The following is a 27,493-nucleotide window of genomic DNA, read 5'->3' as shown; positions in this document are numbered from 1 at the left end:
CCATATGTATAACTTACCTTATTGTTTGTCATTGGTTTACTATATATATTGGTAGCTCTCTTGCCTTCACAAGTCCCGTTTTGAAAGAACCTGAGAGAGCGATAGAGGCTGCCTTCTTCTTCGTGCATCCTACTGATTGATCTTCTCTACCTCTTGCTTGTGTCTTTGTGACCCTTACCTGTGTGGTATTCATCCTTTGTGAGTGAGCAAACAACAAGCAAAAGGAAGAAAAAGCAACCATAGGTAGAACGTGAGGCGACGGTCGGGTACCTTCGGTTTTGGTGTTGATTCGGTGTTTTAAAGGTTAATTGAGCCCGGAAATCACCTTGAGTAGCTAGAGGAAGATCTAACAGAATGTTTTGGAGTGTTCTTGGATCGTAATTGAAGGTTCCAGCGTGTGTGATAAATGCTATATGATTGTAATCATTTTCATACAGTAGAAAATCTATATATTCTGTGCTTTTTTTCATTAATTTTGAAGTTTTCTATGTAAATCCTTATGTTGTTATTATTCTATATTTTATTTTTTTGAATTCTTGATAATTTTTCTTGAAGGAAGGTCTTGTGGGATAAGTTTGGAAATTGATCAGATTTTTTTCTAATAAATCGACATGATATTAGAGCAATTGGCAATCAAATTTGTTGAAATTATAAAGAAAATTGTCGAGAACTTTTGATGGCACCTCAAAAGATTCTCCTATCGTGTTAGTGAAAGTCCATCTCTCCAAATCACATACCACGAAATTCATGTCCAAAATTACCTTCATGCGGGGCGGGGGGCAATGGCTATCCTTGACTAAATCCCAAAATACATTCTATATATGATAATAAAAATGAGAAATTATGCCATATACTTGACTTTATTCTGAAATTACTAGTTTAGTGTTCATTGTTTTAAATTCTAAAAATAGTGACTTTAATTTCAAATTACTTATTTTGAAAGCCCTATGAAAAAAAATACCCAAATTAGAATCCCACCCCAAAACCTAGAAATACCACCACCACTACCTCATCATCAATGTTAGTGTTGACCACCATCATAGCAACCACCACTGCCATCATGCCTTTGCAACGCATCATCTTCAAATCTCACACCACCAATGTCTCTTTCTCCATAAAATCCATCGAATTACTATTATCTAGCACCATCATCCTCACCATCATTTTTATTCTTCAACTAACAAGATCTATTGACATTGCCTCGAACCCCTATAAATCAGTTGCTCTGATCGCGAATGGGAAAAACCCTTTTGTTCTTAACCCCTGATTTTGTAGATCTTAATTTTGATAAAAAGAAGAAAACCCCCTTCATTCTTGATAGGAGGCTTGATTTCAAGCATGATGGTTGTCATTGGCGGAATGGAGATGCCACAATTTGGTTAGTGTTTAGAGTGAGACTAAAAGTCTTATTTTTATGATTTGGGAGAGACAAAGACATCGGAAGTGGTATCAATTTAAGTTGCTGGATGTGATAGTCCTAGATTGTAGACATGGTAATGGTAGGTTAGTCGCTAACAATTAAAAAGGGATCAGACGATTGTGTAAGTGACAAACCTCTTGAGACAAAGTCCCAAAAAGGGGTTTTTTTATTGGCGATGATTTTACAATTGGAAAATAAAAATAGAATGCCTCCAAGGGGCGCAAGCACATGAGTTACTGAAAAAGAAGTGTTTAAATCTAAACTAAGAAATTTAAAGTTACATATTATCTGTTTGAGAGTGTTTGATTCGGGGTCCTTTACTCTACGTCTTTTCTTCCTTTTATACTCCATGGATGATCTCTTTGTGATCAACCCTTAAAAACTGTTTGATCGCTCTATAACTGTCCACTTTCCTCGTAGTGATCAACTTGTCATGGAACTGCCTTCTTTAACTGCTGCCATTACTTTTTGTCGTTCAACCGTCTTCAATTGAATTCCTTGAATCGTGAAACATGATAAGACTATCCAATAACTGCTTCATTAACTGCACTTTTGGGTAACCATAACATCTTATGTTTGCTAAGATGCTGGGCGACTCGAATGTCCGGGCGAGAGCAGGGTCACAGCTCTGGGCGACTGCATTGCAATTCATTCGCTCAAATTTTGGGCGACTTACAACCTTGGGCGATGGTATTACTGCGTTCATGGGCTTCCCTATTTGGGCCTTTATCCTGCATTGTCCGATTAGGTCGTCCTTTGAGCTATTTGATTTTGGGGATCTTCCAATTGGACTTCATTCCTTGGGTTATTCGACTTGGGCTGAACTTTTTGTGTGTCAACAATTACCCCCCAATATGGCAGAATTAATATCAATTATTAATTTTTGCCATATTCACTTTGTGTTTCCCAGCAACATTCGAAATTTCCAAGAATTTCAATTATTGTTTTCTTCCATAGCCTGAAAAGGTACGACGTTTGCAAACCCTTATAACTCCCAAATACGCCATTTCATTGCACCACTAAATCATGCCTCATTTTTTCGCGCTTCTCTCTCACAATATTACTGTTCATCTCCTTGCTTCTCTGCTACGTAACTCTGAAAAACTCTATTTCGTCCCTAATGGCTGCTTCACAATCCCAGTCTGGTGACTCCTTTAGTTTCGAAGACTTTCAGAAACTCCTTACTCGGCCATATATAACTTCGAACTTCCTTACATCGGCCAATGTCGAACTCAATGAGTTCTATCTAGGTCCTTTATTCAACAATGCCAAGGCCATCGAACAAGCGACGGTCAGTCAGCTGTTCCCTTGTACTCAAGGCCCTCCGTTTCTAAATTCTTGCCGCTGGGGTCACTTCGCGAAAGAGGTATTCGCACTTGGCCTAAATTTGATGTCGTTTTCCGTAGATGGCATGCTCACCTTGTGGACCATGGTCCTACTAAGGCAATTTTTGATAATGCTAGGATTTCTGATTTGTTAGAAATCTCTCTTCAACCCCCTATTTTTGACCCAGCACTTTTTCCAATCGCTTTAAGTTTTTGTTCTTCTGAGTATAATACTTTTGTTTTTCCTCTTGGTCCCATGTCCATTACCTTAAGGGATGTTGGGACCCTAGTAAATCTGCCACTTTTGGATAATACCATTTTCCCTGGTATTTTGATTTTTGGTGTCGCCCCAAAATTTGATATAGGCATCACCGAATCTTATTTAGGCCTGCAAACCCTTCATAACCACTCAAGCACCGAGCCTTCCCATACTGAGCGAGTGGCCTTTCTTCTGATTTGGCTTTGTAAATACATTTTGTGTGTGCCAAGCATAAAGCCCTCCATGAGCTATTTACCCATAGCGCATGAATTAGCGCGTGGTAGGCCTCTAATTTGTGTTCTTTCTTTTTAACTGCCCTCTATAGAGGCATGGCTTATCTTCAATCCCAATTGAAGAATGGTGCATCTCCCACTGGCAGTGGGCCTCTTTGGTTCACTCAAATGTGGTTGAGAGTCTATTTTCTATCTTTGGTGCTCCATCTTTTTCTAGTCCTTCTGCTAGATGCTATGGGCTAGCCATTGATCCCCTGACTCCTGTAAATATGTCTAGAAGGGACATTTTTTCATTCTTTTATACTTTGAATTCAATCTCTTCATTCTTTCCTTTTCCTCCCTTTTTGACTCCAGATTATGTGCAACCTCCATCCACTCTGGATAGTGCGAACACTTCCTTGTTCGTTTGGATTCAGTTTTTGACCGGAAGGGAGTTGTTCCATGATATTTTGACTGGGACCAATGCCAAAGCTGGGGTAGAAATATATGCTCTCCAATTTTTTGCTCGCCAACTTGGTTTTGACCAAACTTGGCCCGTTCGCCCTTGTTATTCAAGAAATTTGATAGACCGCTTCCACACCATTAATAAGGCAGAGGCTATAAATGCTCGCAATATTCTTTTGACGTGCAGCTTTTCATTAGCCCCCTTCAATTCTAGTCGTGCCATCCATCCCCTTTTTGAACGACTCTCGCCGTCAGTGAAGCGCAGATTGTTTGCAACTGATGACGATCGTGCTTTCCATTCACTAGACCAGCCAAACATTTCTTCCACCTCTCTTGTTTTGGTCACTCCTGTGTCCATTAGGAGTCCCTCTTCCTTTGCTCGTGCTAAACAATCTGCCCGTCCATCGACTTCTCTTCCTGCCAAACCCACTGCAGCTAAAAGTGCCCCAAACCGCAAACGGCCAGCCTCAGCGTCTCCCATTTTGGAGGATGATGCTGATGATGATGATGATACCCCTCTCATCGTCAAGAGGAAGGTAATTAAATTGGTTTACTCATAAGCATACCTTTCCATATTGAAACTTTTCTATGTGCTGATAGTTTATTTGGACTTATCAAAAAAGTTCAACCTCTCCCTTGAAGGCTTTGGTGTTGGCAGCTTCTACTCCATCATTCTCTGTTGGGGCTGCTTCGTCCAAACCAGCTGATGAAGGGACTGCGCTCAAAGAGAAATCTTCAGTCCCAGAATCTTCATCACAACTAATGGACCAGCCACCTTCTTCCCAGGGCGCTGACCCCCCAAACGTCGAAGCAGAAGGTAATTCATTTTTTGATGCTTTACCTTTGCTTGTGCTATTGGTTTTGATTTGTTGCCTTTTGAGTGCTGCAGATACTCCCATGAGTCTGCCCGTTATGGCAAGGTCTTCTCGCTTAGACAAGGGAAAGTCCTCACGAATGGTGGAGCCACAGGTGGCAGATTTGGCTAGGAATATGCCACCTTCCAAGATTGCTGATGAGGTAATCTTTGCTTCACCTTTACCTCCACTTTGTTTAGTATAGTGGAAACTTTCAATATTGGCAATTTTCTTTGTAGGATGCTGATAAAATTGTGCGTTCCATTCAAGACTTGTTCACTTCCTGGGGGCAAGTCAAGACATCTCACCCTGCTTCAGCCAGTTGTCCTTCTGCTTTTTCAGAGGAAAATATGAAGTTCCTCAAGCAGTCGATATTTGAGTATGTGTCCTTCATGGATATGGATATCGGTAAGGCTAGTGCTGCCAAGCATAAGGATAAGCTTGAGCATTTGAATGCGAAATTGGAGCAAGCACTGACACTTCCGTCGCTCAATCTTTCTGCTGATTTTAAAGCGACGTTGAAAGTTGTCCATTCCAAGGTCCTCTCCTTGCTGGCCAAGAATGTTGAACTGAAGGCCAAAAGCACTCAATATCTTTGCGCCGTATCTGAAAAAGAGTCTTTGCTTCTGGAGATCAACAAAGCTGAGGACGAGTTGAAAGAAATCTCTTCCGAAGTCATGATTGAAGACTAGTTTGGTTGCTCAGACGAAGGAGCTTCAAACCAAGATGGACGACTGTAAGGCGAGAATGGCTGCTAAAAAGCGTAATGCCTCCCAAGGAATTGAGCGAACTAAGTATTTGGTCGAGCAGTACAAGAAGTTGGAAGTTGATGATGATGTTGTGGCCGAATTGAATATCACTTCTTCTCAGCAGAGCGAGGACTGGGGGAGACTTAGGGAAAGAATTCGTTTGGTATGAGGCGAATTGTAATTAAGACATATAATGCCTTAACTTTTTCTTTTTGTAATTTCGTATTGACTTTTCCTTTGTAACCTTGTACTGATATAACAGCAGCCATCATTGTTAATGAATAACTATTTTAGCCTCTTGTGTAGTTATTGACGTTCGTCTTTTAATCGTCAATCGCTCAGGCATTTAACTGCTTTATGCTAAAAAAAATTTTTTGCACATTTTCTCTTGATATTGCTGCCCGATTTTGGGCCACTTAATTCCATTTACTAGACACGAATATGGCTGCTCATATTCTGTCTTTTCACCTTCACTTCCCTATAAATGCACGTATATTTTATACTTTCCATCTTCATTTCCATTTTCTTCTTCAAAAAATCAATTTACTGACATTGCTTGGTATTTTTGACAATCAATCCAAAACTTTCATTTTCCATGGAAATGGATCATCTGATCCGCCCACTTTGCCATCTTTCTTGATGTCATCTTTGGTATGGAAAATATAGGAAATATTCTTTAGCCAGTAGCAAAGTTCTTCCCATCATCTCCGTTCCTACAAGGAGTTCAATGATGGAATACAATTTTTGGGGTGCTTGCAGGCCACCTTGCTTGCTGAGAGTGCTTCTCAGCCTCCTTGCCCGTCGTTGCAGCGATGTATTTAGGAAGGCGATGTGAGGGCACTTTATCTTCCTTTCTGCTTGTTGAGAGTGCTTCTCGACCTCTCTGCTTGCCTTTGCAGCAGTGCGATCAGGATGGCAATCAAGATCAGTATACCCTCTTACTCGACGATTGATCGGGAGATTAGTTTGCTCTTAATCGTAGTTTATAGAGTATTTATCATCTTGTATTTCGTAGCTTTGTAATGAACATTTGATAATAAAGGAATTTATTTGAACGTATTTCGTTCTGGCCCTTTTTACTCTACGATTGTTCAATGCGATTTGGTTACGCTTTTATTTGTTCACTTTCCCATAAGGAAGGAACATACTTTTTTAAATATTTTCCATTAATGAACCTCATGTGCTTGGTGCCGTCTAAATCTTTCAAATGATAGGCTCCATTAGGCAATACATTATTCACTTTATATGGTCCTTCCCAATTGGGAGACCATTTGCCATACTTTGGATCTTTGCTATCCAAAGGGAGTACTGTTTTCCAAACCAGTTTGCCTAGGCTGAACGACTTGGCTATAACTTTTTTATTATAAAATTTAGCCATTCTTCATTTTTGAACTTGCAATCTATCTAAGACGTCTAACTTTAATTCGTCCAACTCTAATAAGTTTTGAACTAGTGATTCGGTATACTCATCATCACTTAACTTATATTGTAAACACACTCTGATCGATTGCACGTTGATTTCCATAGGCAAAACGGCCTCCTGTCCATAAGTAAGTTGGAAAGGAGTAATTTTGGTACTTGATCGAGGCGACGTCCTATAAGCCCATAAGGCTTTGTTCAGATATTCGTGCCAATTTTTGGCATTCTCATCTATCATTTCCTTATGATATTTTTTAGAATCTTATTAGAAGATTCTGCTTGCCCATTGGATTGAGCGTAATATGGTGTGGAGTTTACTAATTTAACTCCAAATTAGTTCAAGAATTTATTCACTTGATCCCCATTTAAAGATGTTTCGTGATCTACCGTCAAAGTTTGTGGAATTCCAAATCTATAAATGATGTGATCACGGATAAATTCCATGACATTCTTCCGGGTGATCTCCTTTAAAGGTACCGCCTCTACCCACTTAGTGAAATAATCGATTGCAACTATAACAAAAGTATGCTGCTTGGACGATGTGGGATAAATCTTCCCTATCAGGTCTATCGCCCAACCCTTGAACGGGCAATGTTTAATAATATGTGTCATCTCTCATGCTGGCGCCCTTTTTATTGGACCATGCTTTTGGCATGCTAAACAACTCTTTGCATACTGAACGCATAATTCTCCCATCTTTAGCCAAAAATATCCACTCCTAATAATTAACCATCTCATCCTTTGGCCAGTTTGATGAGCTCCACATATCCCTTCGTACACTTCAGCCATGATCGTCCTGGCTTCTTGCAAACTTACACATTTTAGCAGTATACTTTCAGAGCGTTTCTTGAACAACTCTTCATCTATCAGTGCATAGTTTAGCAAACGCAACTTCATTTTTCTACTATCTCTTTTATTAGGTTCTTTAAGGAACTCCTTAATCTCTGCCCTCCAATCCATTGCATCTCCATCTTGTATGCAATGAAATTCAATCCTTCTCGCCCTTCTTTGGATCACGGGCAATATTGTTCCATACTCACAAGTAGACTTCCAATTTAAAACCTTTGAGTACCCTGAGGCCATCTGGGCCAACTCATTTTCCACGTCATTGTATATCCTATTAACGCATTGAAGTTCTACTTGGTCGAATTCTTCTAATAACTCTTGAGCGATTTCATATTGACTCATGATGGAATCACTTTGGCATTTAAAATCACCAATCAGTTCGTGAATTACCAATTGAGAATTGCCTCTTATGTTTACATTTTTTTACCTCCACATCTATCATTAGTTCTAGGCCCACGATTAAGGCTTCATATTCAGCCTGATTGTTGGTGCACATCCTATCCAAAGTGAAAGCGAACTTGTAGCAAATCCCTAAAGGATTTATCAATGCTACTCCTACTCCTACACCTTTAGAGGTTTTTGACCCATCGAAATACAACACCCAAGATTTTAGCTCGAACGAATTGATTTCTAATTCAATTTTTTCAGGCATGTCAAGGCATGGATGATCGGCTAGAAAGTTAGCCAAAGCCTGATTTTTTACTGCCTTTTGGGGTATGTATTGTATTTCGAATTCTGATAAAGTTAACGTCCAAAGGTCTATCCTTTGGTGTAAAATAGGGCGAGAGAACATATACTTAATCAAATTTACTCTAGAAATCAAATAAACGGTTACGGGCCATAAATAAGCCCTTAATTTTGTACATGTGAAATACAATGTAAGATATAATTTTTCAATAGCAGAGTAATTATATTCACATTTTGTTAACCGTCTACTCAAGTAGTAAATCGCCCTCTCTTCACCAAATTGGTCTTCTTGCGCGACCATTCCAGCTATTGATTCTTTTTCAGCCGATACATACACTTTCATTGGCTGTCCTTGGATTGGTGACACCAACATTGATGGACTTGATAAATGTGTCTTCAGGCTTTCAAAAGCCTTTTGATATTCTTCTTTCCAGACGAATTCATCCTAATTTTTCAGCTTTAAAAGTGGCGAAAAGACTAGTTCGCCCTGCACAGTTAGAAATAAAGCGTCTTAAAAAGTTTACTTGGTCTAGAAACCTTTGCAATTCTTTTTTGTTGCTAGGTGGTTTGGCCTCTAAAATGGCCTTCGCTTTATTTTTATTAAGTTCAATCCCTCTTTTGTGTATCAAGAAACCAAGAAAGTTCCCTACATTAACACCAAATAAATATTTCAAGGGATTCAACTTTAGCTTATATTGCTTCATTCGCTCAAACAAACATCTTAACTGTTCGAAATGATCCTCTTCTTTAATGGATTTGACTACTATATCATCTACATACACTTCAACAAACTTGCCTATCATATCATGAAAAATTAAATCCATTGCCCTTTGATAAGTTGCTCCTACATTTTTCAGGCCGAAAGGCATGACTACCCATTCGAAACATCCTAGAGACCCAGGTCATCTAAAGGTAGTTTTGTGTATGTCTTCTGATAAGTGTGTTTTTACACACTTATTTGGTTCATAAACATGACTTAAACATGGATAAAATGGTTGAATTGTGACTTAATCCAGTTAAATTTATGCATTGTAGGTAATTCAATGGAAATTGTGGAATTCAGGAGAAAAGAGCCGAAGAAGGACCAAAACGCAACAATTTGATAGTTCGAGGACCAAAGGTGCAAATATTGAAAAGTTGAGCTAAATGCAAAACGAGAGGAAAGACATGCCAAGTATGAGCTTAATGACAAAGCAAAACAAATGGAAGAAGAAAATATTGAAGAGGGACTGAAATGAAGACAATTGAAAGTTGGAGGACTAAAGCGCAAATACTCAAAAGATATGCCGAATGAGGGGCATGAGAATTGATGGTATCAATCATCAATTGGAAGATAAAATTTGTTGAAAAGATGAAGAAATCGAAGAAAGAAGTCAAGAGAAGCAACAAAGAAGTTCAGGGACCAAATTGCACAAACCACATAGATGGCTACTTCTATGCGACCGCATAGTGTAACCTTCTATGCGGTCGCATAGAAGGCTTCAGGGACTCAATGAACCCAAACAATTTGAACTATGCGACCGCATAGATTCCTTCTATGCGGTCGCATAGAAGGATTTTTAAATCTCGGGCGCAGTTTTTCGTTTTGGTTGAAACTCCTTTCCTACTTAATTTGGACGCGATATAAATACCTAAATTCATCATATGAAGAAGGAGAACGACCAGGGAGAAGAGAGAGACCAAAATTGGAGGCAAGAAACTTGATTTTGGATTCAATTTCACACGGGCTCGAGACGGATTGTAGATTATACACACGGATTGAAGAAATTCCATACGGGTGTATTCTTATTACCTTTTAATTTCATTTTTTTTATTCCTTGATTTTGTAATGATGATTATAGGCTAGGGTTTTTGTTCATTAGGAATTTGATGAACCTTTTGATGATTTAAATTTTCGTAAATGTTCATAAAAAGTCATGCATTCTTATACATTGCATCATCCATAGAAATATAGGCTGGTGGTGTGTAAGAGTAGAATCAATATATATCGAGAGAGTGTATTGGATAATTTAGGAACATTGAATTAGCATTTTGTTCATCGATTCGTTGAATTTGTGAAATTAGGGTTTTTAATAGTCAATTGGGGATTCAAGTTCTTAATGATTTCATTTCAATACAATAATTCTAAAATTGCATATTTACATTTCAGTTGCGTATTTATTTCATTAGATTAGTGAAATTTTGAAATTAGGGTTTCCAATTTTGAAATTAGGGTTTTCTTTGCAATTAGGGTTTCGAATTGGGGATTTCTCCCAAAATTAGGGTTTTCACATTTAAACCAAATTTTCATTCAATTAGATTCGGTTAAGGTCACATTAGTTTAATTAGAGCTAATTTAATCCTCGTGGGAACGATACTTGGACTCATAGTCCACTTTACTACTTGTTAACGAACCGTACACTTGCGGTGGGTTTTAAAATCGAGAAGAAATAATTTTGCGAACATCTTCCTCAACTATATAAATTTGATTGTATCCTGAATACCCATCCATGAAAGAATACATGACGTGTCCTGCGATTGAGTCTACTAAAGAATCTACCGTGGGCATTGGATACTTATCTTTGGGTGTGGCTATGTTTAAATTCCTAAAGTCTATGCACACCCTTAGTTTACCATTCTTTTTTAGTACTGACACGATATTAGACAACCACTCGAAATACCTGGCTGTTCTAATAAAGCCTGCTTTTAATAATCGCTCTATCTCTTTCTTAATTTCAGGGAGTACATTAGGAGCAAAACGTCTGGGAGGCTGCCTATGAGGTTTAAAATTAGGTTTAGTTGGTAATCTATGTTCCACCAAGTCTCTATCTAAACCAGACATTTGTTCATATTTCCAAACAAAATAATATTTATACTCCTTTAACAAAGCGATTAATTTATCACTAACCTCTTGATCGAGCATCTGGCTGATGAATGTTGGACGGTCTTCTCTTTCATTGTCAATATTTACTTTAATAAGAGGGTCTTGTGCTTGAGCGTATCCAGGCTTGATGATCCGCATTACTTCATCGTCCAGCTCCCTTGTAAACACTTCTTCTTCTAAACAATCCACCTTGTTGACTTCTCGGCCAATACTTGGTTCCAATTCGAATACTGCCTCTTCTTTCATCTTGTCCTTGCATTCTTTATTGAAAGCCATTAATTTGGCTTTGAAGACCTGAATATCGGTCATCTGCTTTTGTTGCTTCGAACTCATTCAAGACTCCTTGATTATTCTTTTGCCAATTACTGGCTCTTCTATGGCCACTATATTTGGCCTCATCTGACTGAACATTTCAGTGAGAGCGTCCACTGAAAATGGCTCTTCACTCTGCGCGACAATCTGAGTTTCTTCCCCATCTTGAACTACTCTGACAGGTCCATAGTTTCCTTCGTACATGAACCTTTCCACTGAGTTTGCTTCTCCGACAAAAGGCCTATGATCGGCCTGCACCACCTCTGCTTAACCCTTGTTATTCCAAAAAACAAGCATTGATGGAGCGATGAGGGTAAACAATGACTTCCATGTATCCAATCTCTTCCTAGTAACACGTTGTAACTAGTAGGACCATCTATTACAAAGAAGACTGTGGTCCTAGTAGTTGTACCTATAGTTATGTCCAATGGCATAACTCCCTTAGCTGCAGTTGCTCCTCCATTGAAACTTGTAAGGATGACTTCTGTTGGAATCATATCCCCTTCTATCTTTGCAAATTTCCTCATCATCCTAGATGGAATGGTATTTATAACTGCTCCATTATCGACAAGCACTTTTGCCACGGGCATGTCGTTAACTAGAGCTTTAACGTACAACGACCTCAAGTGTTTAGTCAATTTCATGGCTGACCGTTTAAAAATAACCTTTTCGGCAGCCTCTATTTCTACTTCCTGCTTGTTCTCTGTTGAGTTATCGTTTTGTGATAAGTCAACGTGCAGCATATCGCACTGAGCCTCTGTCTCCTGAATTTCCTTTTTACTGTTTTCCGATGCTTCCTCTTCAGTTACCAAACCTGTGGGAGGAGGCATTATTCTTGGAGGTGATCCATACTTTTCAGAGCGAGATACTCTCTTCTTCCTTTTGGGCGTCCCATATAGCACGTAAAAATCGAAAGAACGCCCAGATGGTTCTGCCAATAAATCTACTTCACGAACTTCCTCTCGATGTAGTTGCTTCAACAGAGTATTGTACAATACTCCTCTCCTTCTTCTTTCTGCTTCTAGGTCGATTTCCTCTTCAATGTTTGTCATACCATCATCTTCTTCACCATTGTAGGCCTCTCTAGAAGTCTGACCTTCTTCATATTCCAGCACGCATACTTCTCCTTCGTTATCCTCTCTTTCTTCTTCTTCTTTCTCTTTATTCTTGAACTCATTGGCTAGTAAATAGTTATTAGTCACAACAGAATGTAACCTACCGAACTGAATATTAACGGGCTGATCTGGATTTTCTCCATCCCTTCTGTTTCGCTCAAACTTCGATCTCCCAGAAGAAGTTTCTGGCAACTCTTTCATTGATTCATTTGTACCAGTCTCTTCACTATCTTTGAGAACATTTTGATTGGCTACCTCGAGTAGTTTAGGCGCCTTAGGACGTTGCACTCCCTGTTGTTGCCTCATCATTCGTCCATAATTTCGTTGGAAACGCCTTTATTGGGTTCTAGTCATCTCGTCGAAGGGTATTGCCTTTCCTGCATTATACTGGAACGAATGCCATACATTTGGTCGGCGAGGTTGCGGCCTGAACTGCCTCTCAAAAGGTGATCCCTTGTAGAAGGATGTACCTCGTCCTCCACCAGGTTGAGCGTTTGGGAAGAAAGTAGGGCGATTGGGGATGCTGCTATCTCCCTGGTTTCTCCGTACTCTCACTCACTTCTCTTTTACATCTTGCACACAAGACGTCTTCATCCTTTTTTGGCTCCTTCCCTTTAATACTCTCAAAGATACTGGGATGTGGTCCAGGGTCTTCTTCTCCATTATCTATAACCAATTTGAATTTTGGCAACTTGTTTTTGAAACCAGACGTCACCATATTCACTCCAAGTGGCTGTGGAAAAGGATTTTCATCCACTGCCATCTTCTTCTTATCATCAAACGTAATTCGTCCTGATTCAATGGCATCCTGCAACACATGGCAAAAATCCAAGCAATTGTTAGTCAAATGTGACCATGCATTATGCCACTTACAATATTTGTTACCCTTAATTTGTTCAGAGTTTGGCAATTTATGCTTATCGCTCAACTTTATCTGCTTATCCTTATGTAATTTATCAAATATAAGGTCAGCTTTGGTTACATCGAACAAGAACGTTCTAGCTTTTACGTTTTCATCTTTTATAGGCTCATCCTTGCCCGATGGTCTAGGCTTAGCCATTATAGGATAAGTATACGTGTCTCCTTTGACTAATTCGGCCAAACACATTTCGGTCTGATCGTATGACTCGTTATTGATGGTATGAACATCAAAATTTGGGTCTCTATAATAAATCCCTTTGCTAGAATTTTTTATCTGCTCTTCTTCTCTTATCAATCGTTCATACCTAAACACGTTCCCGCTCAATTGGAAAATGTCAGGAAATTTCTTGTCTTGGAATTTCTTTTTCAAATCAAAGCTCATACAACCTTGAGCGATTTTGACAAACTCTTTTTCGGACAGAGGTACAACATTTACTTCTTGCTGTCTTGAACCTTTGGAGGAAACCTTCTGCCCATTCGTTTGGCATTTGACGTAGGTTCGCCAAATCGGCCAAAGTAACTTTAGATTCAGTCTTATAAAAATGAGCGTGAAATAATTGTTCCAATTCTTGCCATGCTTGAACAGAATTTGCTGGCAAATTGATGAACTAGGAGAAAGCTACTCCTGTTAATGAATTAGGGAAAATCATCATTTTATGATAATTAGTTACGTCACCATTTTGCAGTGTAAATCGTTCTATGTGTTCTAGAGTAGACACCTCCCCTACACCGGTAAACAGTGAGAATTCTGGCACTTTATACCCTCTAAGTCATGGATATGCTTAGTCTATCCAATCAGGATATGACTTTGTGTAAGTCGGCCTAATGACAGGACGTACTCCAAAAGCCATCTGGTCCTGTATGATTTCCATAATCTGATTCCTCAACATGACGTTGGGGTCATATAGAATCCCTATAGGTTGGTTGACCGGTTGATTTGCTTGAGGCCTGATATTTGGTCCTTGATTAGGAATAAAGTTACCATGATTTGGGTCATTGTTACCATTAGCCTGAACATTTATTCCCTCATTAACACGTGGAGTATTCTGCCCGTTATTTAGGACATTATCTCTTACATTTGGATTACCCCCCAAGTTAGGTGTACTACTATCATTATTCTGATTTGGCATTACACCATCCCCTTGGTTTGAAGTAGAGGGACCGAAATGTGGTTCTACCCCTTGACTTGGATTTAGGATTGGGGGATTATGCCCCACGATTGTCCTAGTTTGAAAGTGGTTTGCAAGAGGCGTAACTGGTTGACAAATTTAGCCTACTAACTTATTCATTATTTCATTTAAAGTATTCAGTTGTTTGGCCATGTTGTCATAATGTGCATTCCCATTCTGGGTAAATCTTTCCATATTATGAATATTTCAAAAATTTACATGTTCAACGACATTTTGTGTGAGTTCTCCAAGCAGTGCACGCATAGTTCGAGGACTCAATTCTGCCATTGATTCGTAATGACTGTTACTGCTCTGATTCTGTCCATCTGTTCGTGGAGAGTTATGGTGCTCCTCATATCGCTCGATCACAGACTGGACTCCTCCCTGACTTGCTGCTTCCTTATCGGATCTCTGAGGCATATTTGTTTCACCTTTTGTATCTTCAACACCAAACACCACCGTCCCACTGGGTGTGCCAAATTGTTTCGCGTGGGTTAGTCGCTAACAATTAAAAATAAATCAGACGATTGTGTAAGAGACAAATCTCTTGAGACAAAGTCCCAAAAATGGGTGTTTTTATTGACGATGACTTTACAATTGGAAAATAAAAACAGAATGCCTCCAAGAGGTGCAAGCACACGAGTTACTGAAAAAGAAGTGTTTAAATCTAAACTAAGAAATTTAAAGTTACATATTCTCTGTTTGAGAGTTTTTGATTCGGGATCCTTTACTCTACGTTTTTTCTTCCTTTTATACTCCCTGGATGATCTCTTCATGATCAATCGCTTAAAAACTGCTTGTTCGCTCTATAACTGCCCACTTTCCACGTAGTGGCCAACTTGTCATGGAACTGCCTTCTTTAACTGCTGTCATTACTTTTTGTCGTTCAATCGTTTTCAATTGAATTCCTTGAATCGTGGAACGTGATAAGACTACCCAATAACTGTTTCATTAACTGCACTTTTGGGTAATCATAACATCTTATGTTTGCTAAGATGCTGGGCGACTCGAATGTTTGGGCGAGAGCAGGGTCACAGCTCTAGACGACTGCATGACAATTCATTCGCTCAAATCTTGGGCGACTTGCAACCTTGGACGATGGTATTACCGCGTTCATGGGCTTCCCTATTTGGGCATTTATCCTGTATTGCCCGATTGGGTTGTCCTTTGGGCTATTTGATTTTGAGGATCTTCCAATTGGGCTTCATTCCTTGGGCTATTCGACTTGGGCTGAACTTTTTGTGTGTCAACACTAGTGATGATATAAAATTGTGTATTACAAGTGTTGCACAAAATGTAACAAATAATTTTGCAATTAAAAACATTGAATATTACACTTTGAAACAGTTCATTTTTCAAGGTTAACAATGAAAATTGCCCCAAAAATTACAGATTAGCCCGGACCAATGTGGGAAGCTAAGAACTCTATGATCAACTCTTCTGTGGAATCAGACAAGGCCAGATTTATTCATTCATATTAACTGTGAGAAACAATGGCTTATTTTTCTGGTGTTTTTTTATTTATGAACTAAATCGTAGTATGATTTTATCAAGGGTGGTAATTGTATAGCACTTTTAAAAAAATAAAATAAAAATTAAATACACCCTATTTAATTACATTGAAGATCATTAACCTTTATTCATTATTACATTTTTATTCTTAACTTTTATCTTCATTACATTCTTATTGAACATTTTATTAGTCAAAAAATATTATCATTAATCATGATTTTCATCCAAAAATATTGTTAACGTGATTTAAAATAAGTATCAAATATTTTAATCTCAATTATTATTATTATTATTATTATTATTATTATTATTATTATTATTATTTAAAAATATAATGAACAAATGAGTTTTTTAACTCTATTTTAAAGAAAATTTTACCCTTCAGCAATCAGCCATTTATTAATGGTAAGCTAATTTTTGCTGCCTGAATGTTCTGAATGGTCCCTGAGTATTCAGGATCTTGCATATTGACACATAAACTTTCTATCTATTGCAAACCAGTCCTTGAACATTTTAATTGGTTCAATATTGATCCCGATACTTTTTGGAGTTGCAGAAAGGTTGCTGAAGTTATATATTTGTCCAATACGGTCCTCGAGTTTTTTTTAAAGCTCCATATCATTCCCCAAATTTTTGAGTGGTTCAACGGTGGCCCTTTTTTTTTTTTTGCCCTTTTCTGATTGCCACAATTCCATCCTACATTTTCCATATTGAAGCAAAAATCTTGGGCTATCATTTTCTTTAAAAAAATATATTTTCCATCCCATCATTTATTATGATTCTTCTTTAAAATTGCAAAATTTTAAAGAAAATTTTACCCTTAAGTAATCAGCCATGTGTTATTCGTAAGCTAATTTTGCCCCCTGAATTTTCTGAATTCTCTAAGTATTCAGGATCCTGCTTATTGGTCCATAAACTTTCTATCTATTGCAAAACGGTCCCTAAACTTTTTACTTGGTTCAGTATCGGTCCCTATACTTTTGAGAATTGCAAAAAGGTCCCTGAAGTTATATATTTGTTCGATATGGTGCTCGAGTTTTTTATTTTATTTTTTATTTTTAAAGCTCCAAATCATTCCCCAAAATTTTGTGTGGTTCAAAGTGGCCCTTTACAGTTTCCATATTGAAGCAAATTAATCCTTGGACTGTCATTTTCCTTTAAAAATAAAAATGCATTTTCCATCCCATCATTTAATTATAATTCTTTCTGAAATCGGAATTTCTTTTGTAAGATAGAATAAAATATATTATGTGTTACTAATTTTGAGGATACCTTATTAATAACATCATTAAGATAAAAATAAATTTATTTAAGCAGTAAAATTGTAAAAAATGCATATGGGGTACCATTATTTTACAATTTAATTTTTAAACGCAAGTATAATTCAATTTCCTTTTATAAAATAAGAATATGGCATAATTTTTCATTAATAATTTGGGATCCAGGAAAGGTCGCCCGACCCACTAAATCACAGCTCAAATGGGCAGTGCTATTTATGTCAATATCTCTTCATTATGTGGTGGGCATTTTATATGGGCACCAATAGTTTTGATTCGACCGACTCAGCTTCGTTCCTCTGAACTTCGAGTCGATTTTTGGAAGCTAGAACTGAATAATCAGTTTACCTGATTTTTATTTTTATTATTATTTTTGAAAAAAAAATAATGAATTGTGCACCGTTTATCTGGCTAATTAGGTCATAATATTGTAAAATGGACATGGAACCAACGAGCTTCATATAAAATCCATGTCTAAATTAAGGGGTGTTTGATTGCAAACATAAAATTTACATGAAAATAAAATAAATTCTAAACAATTCATTTGTATAAAAATTATTAATTAAATGTTTTATTAATTTAGTTTTCAACCTAAAAAATATTATACTTTTTTATTTTTTATTGATGAGTAGATGAGAGAGATGGAATAGATGAGAGAAGAAAGAGAGAGCAACTTACCTGAAAAATAAAATTCATCCCTCCATAAATAAATAAAAACAATCCTTCTTTTTAGGAAAATATAATCATATGACTAAAGGTAGGAAAATAGTTTTCAGGTAGGAAAATATTTTTCATAAAAAAATTTATCAACGAAACACTTCAAAAGTAAAAAAATTTGGTAGAAAAATGACATTTTTCATGGAAAACAAAAACAATCAAATATACTCTTATATTCAATTCTTAAAATACTAGGATCATAACATTCGATACCCACTACTAATTACATTTCGGCAACCCTATTTCACGCATGTTTGGGAGTGCTTATATTGTTGGGTTTGTAATCCAAATTATGATGGATTTTTTTGGAAATAAATTGATTCCTTATTCTCATGTGGGAAAATTTATTTCCTTATTTTTCACGTGATTTTTATGAAATTATATTATTTCTTTATTCCACATTATTTACATTTTTATGTTATGTCATGTACCTATAAATAGTGAACTTCTCTTTCAATTTTGTTTAAGCAAGAATTGCCGAATTTTTCTATTTCTCTCCATATTGTTGATTAATAAAACGTCATGCTTCTGCAATTAACTCTTTTTGTTAATTTCTTTACTCATAATCTTATTTTTCATTGCGATCTTCATTACTTCATATCACGTCATTAATCTCATTACTACAATCCTTTCGTGTCCAACATATATTATCTCATAAGCACTTGGACTCGTTACTTTTTGTGAACCAAATGTCAATTATTTTTGAATGCAAACATAGGTGACAGCTGAGAAATGTACTAAATAATACGGACACAGACACGTCGACAATATTCTTCCATCAAGTCGTCAGGATAATTATGAAAACTAAAATTTTTGTTATTTATTTATTTATTTATTTTTTGTCATTTGGCTTCTTTTTTTCTTTTTTAAAATATAATTTAGGTAAATTTTAATGAGAATGTTTCTAACAATAAGTTATAATAATATTGAGTGAGTGTAATCTATAAGATATTAAATTACGATCGAATGTATTACTATTAACGCATTTCCCATTGTTAGGATATTGCTCCATTAGTCGGTACATTTCAAAAAGTCACGACAACACAAGTTCATTATCCCAAACTCTCTTGTTAATATTTCTTGCTCGATACTTAATCTCACTTATCCAAACAATCCAAATCTTCATCAAGATGTCAATTAACCATACTTCATCGTGTATTGTACTTTGATCATCAACCTTAGAAAAGAAAAGTACACATACGCTTCCAGCGTCAACTAGGGGTGTAAGCGGTCCGATTTACCGATTTTTGACAAATTTTCAAATCAAACCGTTTAAAACGGTTTGAGAAAAATTCAAATCTAAACCAAACCATTTTGAACGGTTTGAAAAAAAATTCAAACCTAAACCTAACTGTTTTGTCTGATTTTAAACCGTCGATTTCGCCATATAATTTTTTGTTCGTTTACTTTTATGTCATTAATTCATTGAATTTAATATATATTTATATCTCACTAGTAATAAATGTAAAACAAACTAAGCTCCTCTTTGAACCAAATTTTCGGAACAAAAAAATAAAAATTTGGATCGTTATTCCACAAGTCCAGTCGCCTTTGTTGACCTGCTATTCATGTGTGGGACCCAACCTCTTCTTCAATAGTCTATTTTTTCATTATGATAATATGAAAAATATGGTTCAAACAGAGGCTAAATATATCTACTATAAATTTAAATATTAACTAAATCAAAGTAAAATCACAATAAATTAAAACATGGTTTTTTTTTTCATTTTTGTTCACCTTTTTTAAGTTAATGACGATACAATAACGTTACAATACAAGTCTACTGAACTAGATATAAGGTTCAAAAAACATAATGATATCCAACAAGACTTTGTGATCATCATATCTGAAAAAAATATATTGATTAAACAAAGAGAATAACCAACTACAATAATAAAGCAATTGTTTATAATATCTAAACATAACAATTACACAAGTTTACGTTTGTATGATGTTACGAAACACATTTAATTTCAGATTCTTACCTTAGTTTGCTCCAAAAAATTATTGATCTGAAACTTTATTTGAAGCAAATATTATCACCGAAAGTCTAGAATCTCTTTGTCTCCGATTTGGTATAATGGACTTCAATTCAACTTTGAAAATGCGTGAAAAATCTGAAAAGAAGTGTGTGGTGCCGGTGGCTCAAAACTGTGTTGGGTGTCGACTGAAATTCATCTAAATTTTGAAAAGGAAAAAGACTTTTGATAGATTATGTTAGTCTTAAAATTATTAAATATATATTAGGATTATTGAATAATAATAATAATAATATATCAATATTAGAAAATTAGGAATTGACAAAAATATTAACAAATGACAAAACTATTGAATTTTACATATTTGGATGAATTTTCAAAAAATTTCATTTTTTTATTTTTATGTATTTTTTCGCCAGTCCGGTTTGATTTTAAACCGCAATTAAAATTTTCAAACCTAAACCAAACCATTTTGACCGATTTGGTTTGGGTCAAAACCATTTCGTTGACCTGGTCCACGTGACACCAAACCCACGATTTCTAAAATGCGATTTCGATTCGATTTTTAAATTTTGCGATTTTTGCTTACAGCTCTAACGTCAACATTCTATTTTTGCAGCACTTGAGTTCCGGTTGCCTAACAAATTTATAAAGACGATTTTACCCTTATCGTACATTTTTTTTTTGGATAAATAAAGCTCTAAATTCAAATAACAACAAGCACAACGTAGCAAGCCGGCAGTGTATACCAGCCTGGGCCACCTGCATCCCCACTAGCATTCACCATATTCAATACACCCTTTTATATCTCTCTCTTACCCTTTTGTATCTCACCCTCACTCTTTTATATCTCTCTCTCTCACATTGACACACAGAACACACAGTTACTCTCTCACTCATCTCATCTTCTATTTCCTTACAATCCTCTATTTCTCAGCATTTTCTTTCTCAACATTGTGTGTAATCCCTTTTCTCATGGCTAGATTTTTGGTTCTGGTTCTGGTTCTGGTTCTCATTTTAGCCATGGCTGCTCATTCAAGTAAGCATTTTACAACTACAATTTCTGTCCTTTTTTACTATTTTCTAAGGCTTAAATATGCATAAAATATAATGCATTTAGAGAAAAAATAAATAAATTCATAAGATGTTCTTTTGCGTTTACTAAACTAGTTTCTGAAAAAATTCCATAATACCACGCCAAACAAAATGCGTTACTGCAAAGCATTCTTGATTATCCTCTAATTTATTTCTTAAATTTTCCTGCACATGGGTGGATGTGAATGCAAATGGATCTTTTCATTATCTTCTCTTTTATTTTAACTTTTTTGGGTTGTAGGATCCTCGCATTGTATCTTCAAGAAGTACGAAAAAAGCTTAGCCAACACATGCCCTTATTGTTTAAATTTCTTCTCATTTATTTGTGGGATTTTGGTAGGTGCAACTTGGTGCATTTGCAAGGAGGGACTGAGTGATCAAGCCTTGCAAAAAACACTGGATTATGCATGTGGTGCAGGGGCTGATTGCAACCCCACCCACCAAAATGGACCTTGTTTTAACCCAAATACTGTGAGGGCTCACTGCAACTATGCTGTCAACAGTTATTTCCAAAAGAAAGGCCAGACCCCAACAGCCTGTGATTTTTCAGGCACTGCCTACACAGTCACATCTGATCCCAGTAAGTCTATACAGACCGGAATGGCATGTTTGTTAAGATGGACTTCATAGTGCAGAATATTAAAAGAAAACAAGAGCTAAAATCTCGTTTATTGTACTGATCACCGCGTTTGTGAGAATGTGTGCTAAAGTTTTATTGCCACCGAGTACAGTAGGGTTAGAATCATTGTTGTCTGCCACATTCAATTTACTGGAGATGGATGAAGAGACAAAAAATGAAGATTAGGTGATTAAAGTGAAATTTGGCTGTAAATTTTGTGACTTGGGAGTGTCTTTAACCATAGAAAGTTTTACTACTATTCACTGTCTCTTCTTTGGGTTGATTTACAGGCTCATCTGGCTGTTCTTACCCTGCAAGTGCAAGGTATGATTTACAATAGAGTTACTAGTACGTGATATATATCATATATGTCTATATTATCTTGATAAAAAAATCCAAGAATTTAATTAATTAAAAAGATCATATTAAGGCTCAGTTTGAGTCCCAATATTTTCTCTTTAAAATAAAAAATATAATCGTTATTCATCACATCAAATCATCATATTTGACTTTTTATTTTTTATGTGAGATTCATAATAATTATATTTTTCATTTTTGTTTTTACAATAATGCGACTCAAACAGGGGTTAAGAAATACTACGTTGTCATTTCATGAGAGCCACGCATTAATTTGCTGTTTTTTGTATGGTTAAGAGAGCCTTATGTTGTCTTGGCTCTTGTGGATTTAAAAAATACAACTTTACTCGAGTTCTGGTGCAAGATGGCCCCACTCCAATCTCCATTTCAAATCGACCTTTTTTAATAGGAAAAGTAATTTTCATTTTTATTTTTATTTTTTCAGAAGATGTACTTGTTGCAAGAAAAATGGGATGCCAAGAAATGCTTCATTTGTTTGAACCCTATTATTTTTTCATTAAAACGAAAAATATGATCGTTATCCATCACATTAAGTCATCATATTTAACTTTTTATCTTTTGTGTGAGATCCACAACGATTATATTTTTTATTTTTATTTTTGCAATAATGTGATTCAAACGGGAGCTAAGAAACACGATGTTGTCATTTCATGAGAGCCACGCATTAATTTGCTGTTTTTTGTATGGTTAAGAGAGCCTTATGTTGTCTTGGCTCTTGTGGATTTAAAAAACACAACTTTACTCGAGTTCTGCTGCAAGATGGCCCCACTCAGATCTCCATTTCAAATCTACCTTTTTAATAGGAAAAGTAATTTTCATTTTTATTTTTTCAGAAGATGTGTACTTGTTGCAAGAAAAATGGGATGCCAAGAAATGCTTCATTTATTAATATTTTTTACTAAAATTTTCTATCAAAACTTTACATCGCATAAACTCCAAATTTATCGTTGTACTAATATCAAGTAGGTGCTAATTGCTCCCTACAGTGAGTGGACATTGCTTACGTGCCAACTTTAAATTGTTCTATTTTAGTATTGTCAACGTGATCAATGTTCGGTACTACTACGTGCTAGACATGCACTTTGTGGATTTAGTTGTGTATAATTTTCAACGGATCAACACTTTGTTTGGGGATTGAAGCTATTTCATTATGTATTGGTGTCGAATATTAGATTCCGTTTCGAAAAGATCTTTAATCGTTCATATTTTGTCTGTAATGGGATGAGAATCGATAAAGCAAACCTATTCTTGATGTGGCTAACTTTGTCAAGCATTGCAGTCTCATCCTTTTGATTTGCTATCATATTCCTTTGCCTTTATCATTTTAGTAACACATTTGGGAAATGCATCAGCATCTTATTGATGAATGTTAAGGGCACTCATTCAATCCTTTGACTAGATTGTAAACGAATCAAGTTTGTACAACCCAGTTTCGAGTTGGCTTGACACACCCGTTTTTTACAGTCATTCTACGTATCGAGCCTATGGGCTCCTACACTGTCATTCTACAGAGTCTTTTTTGGCCTAAAATAATGTTTGGCAAAGCTTTAGGACTCGCTTTGCATTACTAAATTATTATCCATATTCCATCGCTCCCAAAGCTATAGCACTTAAAGAACTAAGAGCATGTTTGGGTGGCTCGTGCTAAATGTGTGACTTATTTTAAATGTGTTAGTCACTGAGACATGCTCAAGTCTATTGGCAGAATCAAGAGTCCCTACTCTCTTTATTTCAGTTTTTTAATTCTATCCGCTTGCTTTGTTCATGTTATTTATGATGGTGTCCTTTGACTCCGTTGGTCCATTTATTGGCTGTATAATTGCACTACCAACTTGAAACGATAGGGCAATAATTAGCAATAGAAGAATCCAAGGCTTCCATTTGGTTCTTTATTACATTTTTACTGCCTGTAGATGGTAAATAGTTTGGTTTTTCCTGTGCCACTTTGTCAAAAGGATAGATGGACCCAACTTTGTTTACCCCTTTACTCTTTTGCTGTTCAAAGGATTTTTAGGTCAAAAAGTAATGGTGGCTATTTCAAAAATAATGGCCCCTGACAACTGACCTGTCCTTGTGTCCATATTGAAGGAATCAAATCAATCTTGCAGGCACTGGAATTAATGGGTGTAATTTTTGAGAAGCCCATTTCAAATCCTTTTGATGCCAGATCCCTTGAGATTTGTGCCGTCTTACATTTTTCTATTTTAAAATCCCATACGTTGTTTTATCATTTCTTTTCCCTCTCCATCCTAACTAACCATATCTAAAGGTGTTCAAATGTGTCCTGGCCAAGGCCATGACCGGACCGGGGCAGCATGAGGCAGCCTATTATATGTAGAAGAGACACAGATGTAGAGACTTTTATAAGAAGACTGTAGGCATGGCTGGCTGGCTGGCTGGCTGTACGTGAGGAGCCAGTCCATGCCCAGAACTCGTATGCATGTCGGGCCTATAAAATTTGTCTGTCAGCCCCAAAACAGCTGGTACGGCCTGAGTTCTCGTTTAACCAGAACCTAGTGCAAATAAGAGACTTATATTGGGGCTATGGACAAAATCAATTCTACAGTCGCATTATATAGGCTAAGTCGTATAGAGTGGCATCAAAAGATTTCATGGGTCGACTTGAAATTTATTGCAAAGGAGAATTAGTTTGTTTTATGATATCCCAAAAGGCTGTTGATGTCTAGTTTAGTAGTTGAACACCGGTGGAAAGGCTAGAGAGGAAATATGCAAATAATTCTGTTTCCTGGCCTGTGTTGAAATATCATAAGTATCTAATCATTTGATTATCAACGTGCGTAACTACTTTCCCAGAATCATTCACCTTAATCTGTCATAACTTTCCTATGTTTTGGTCTGAATCTTTCAAGTAACTCTTGTCATTTACTTGTTTCAGCGGCGCCACCAGGCCGGTATCAACCACAACCAATACACCTTCCACCAGCCTGCCCAGTGGTGGTTCACCTGTTGTGACAACTCCTTCCACTGGCATACTAGGTGGCAGTAGCAACGGCTTAGGCCCCTCAGGCATGAACACTGACATGAGTGATGCTGGGATATTACTACCAAAAAACATCCTCTTACCCTCCATTATCCTCGTGTTCTCGGTACTTGTTTACTGGTGGGCTTAAGAAAGAGGAATGTTTCTTCATGGGAGGTGCAGGCTATTCAAGATCCATATCAGAAAAGTGACGATGTGCAGAAATGAATATGCATGTGATTCTATATTTTAAGATAATCTTAATTTTGTTTTTTTATGTACTTATGGTTTGCAATCTAGTTTGTCTACTAGTCCACATATGCATTATAATAACTGAAGTTCTGTTAATTTAATCCCATGGGGTTTTCACTAACAAATCTCAGTCGCAGCCCCCATATAATCTTACAATTCCTTTCTCCATCATTTTTTTCACTAAGGTAGTGTTTGATTGTTCCACTTTTTCCATGGAAAATGGATTTTCCAACTTTTGGTTGTTTGGTTGTCCAAAATTTTCCATGGAATTAAAATTCTCACTTACCTATCACGTCAACATTTTTCATGAAATCATGGAATTGGAATTCTTACCAAAATGGTGAAAATTGGAATTCTTGATTACTGTAGCGATTTATTTATTTATTATTATTATTATTTTGGCAATGGAAATAAATTCTAAGAATTATTGTAAAAATTTTTTTCCTTTTATTGACAATTTTCATGTAAAATAAAGTCAAATGAATACTAAAAGATAGATGATTTCTTTGAATTTTCTTAATTATTTTTGTTGACAATGAAAACAAATTTCATATCCAATATCAGTAAATTTTATCTTTTTAATTGACAATTTACATGTAAAAGAAAGTCAAACGAATATAAAAAACACTTTTATTTCAACATTTTTCACGTTAAAAATTATATCAATTAAATACAATAATTTACAATTTTCAGAAAAATAATTTATAGACAATTCAATTCCCTAGAATTCATTTTCAATTCAATTGAATTTCATCTTTGCACTCAAACGGATGATAAGATAATTTGATGTCAAACTAGAAATTGTAACAGATCTCATCATATGGAAAGCTATAACCGTACAAGAATAAATAATCCCGTTAACAAAATTCTCAAGAAACTCATTTAAATCTAAATCAATAAGTCATTCTCTTATTTATAGAAATAAGTGTAACTTCAACAATCTTGGCAAACCCATTATCGACAGTCGATCCCATTGTAGCATCATCCGTCACGTCATCTAAGAGCTCATGCTAACCTAATAGTACTTAAGAGCTCGGACAAACTACATACTCGGAGAGCAAATTATGATGTATCAGCAAACTGTGAGGCATGATATGTTGCAAATGCCATGTCTTACCCTGTATGTGCCTTACAGCTCATACTATTGTACACCCTGTGCTCAACTTCTTAATGGCATAAAGTGATTCCCACATGTGCCCCTTATCAACAAGGCGAACACTAGTGCTCAACAAGCAAATGAATGTGTAACATCTTATCTTAGTCGAGTCATTCTACCACAGAGATTCATAATAAGCAAGAATAAAGTCTATTCATTTGCTCATCAGTTTATGGATAAATGAATTACAATCTTGATCTTCTTAGTACACATTTCATATTATTTTTACATAATTTACCCATCCAATAATCATCAGGGTATATCAAAGTTTGGATTCAACTCCTCATCCAATCTTATGTCCGATTGATAGTTGATACAACCCCAAAATTCTTTCTCACATCACCACCCCCAACAAACTAATTATCAATTGAATTATTTACTAGTCATTCGCCCGTGCCGTGTTATTTTTAAGATAATGTTATCGTGTCAAAATGTTAAAGATTGATGAGAGATGTGATTTGAAGATTCATTGTGTCCCAATAAAATTCCAAACTATTAGTATGAAGGATGGATTACTTTTTGGAAATAGAACATACTAATGGAATTTCATATTGATGGGTTTGATAATTATTGTGACAATACAAGGGAGAATTATATTTAGATTATATAATCACAATACAGTCTCATTTGTGTAAAGGAATTTTACCTCTTCCATAGTTTCGTCCACCGCTACTGTAAATTGCCTAGAAAGAAATGCTTTCAAATTCTATATATGCACACACCATTTTATGGAAAAGAAATGATGGCACATGCACATTTTATCAAATCTAGTAGTTGCATTGTCCCAACCAAAACTAAGTTAATAAAATCAAACTTGACCTACTTTTTCTACATATAGAAACAACCAATCTATTCTGATGCATACCCTTGATCATATTACTTTAGGTCTCTCATATAAGCAACCACTTGTTC

General features: G+C 36.2%; 1 protein-coding gene across 1 annotated transcript; it reads left to right on the top strand.

Annotated features, from left to right (window-relative positions):
• The first annotated feature begins 20,855 nt into the window (after positions 1-20,855).
• Positions 20,856-25,550, top strand: LOC111367090 (PLASMODESMATA CALLOSE-BINDING PROTEIN 3-like). Its single transcript, XM_022987800.1, has 4 exons — positions 20,856-21,140; positions 21,537-21,776; positions 22,106-22,139; positions 25,090-25,550. Exons 1-4 carry the CDS (start codon positions 21,077-21,079, stop codon positions 25,322-25,324), a joined length of 573 nt encoding a protein of 190 aa, XP_022843568.1. The 5' UTR covers positions 20,856-21,076; the 3' UTR covers positions 25,325-25,550.
• The last annotated feature ends 1,943 nt before the right edge of the window (positions 25,551-27,493 follow it).

Source organism: Olea europaea, chromosome 18 (genome assembly GCF_002742605.1).
Source record: "Olea europaea var. sylvestris chromosome 18, O_europaea_v1, whole genome shotgun sequence".
In the NCBI taxonomy this organism is placed as follows: Eukaryota; Viridiplantae; Streptophyta; class Magnoliopsida; order Lamiales; family Oleaceae; genus Olea; species Olea europaea.
Note: the sequence above shows the minus strand (reverse complement) of the source record. Positions and strands in the feature narration are given on the sequence as shown.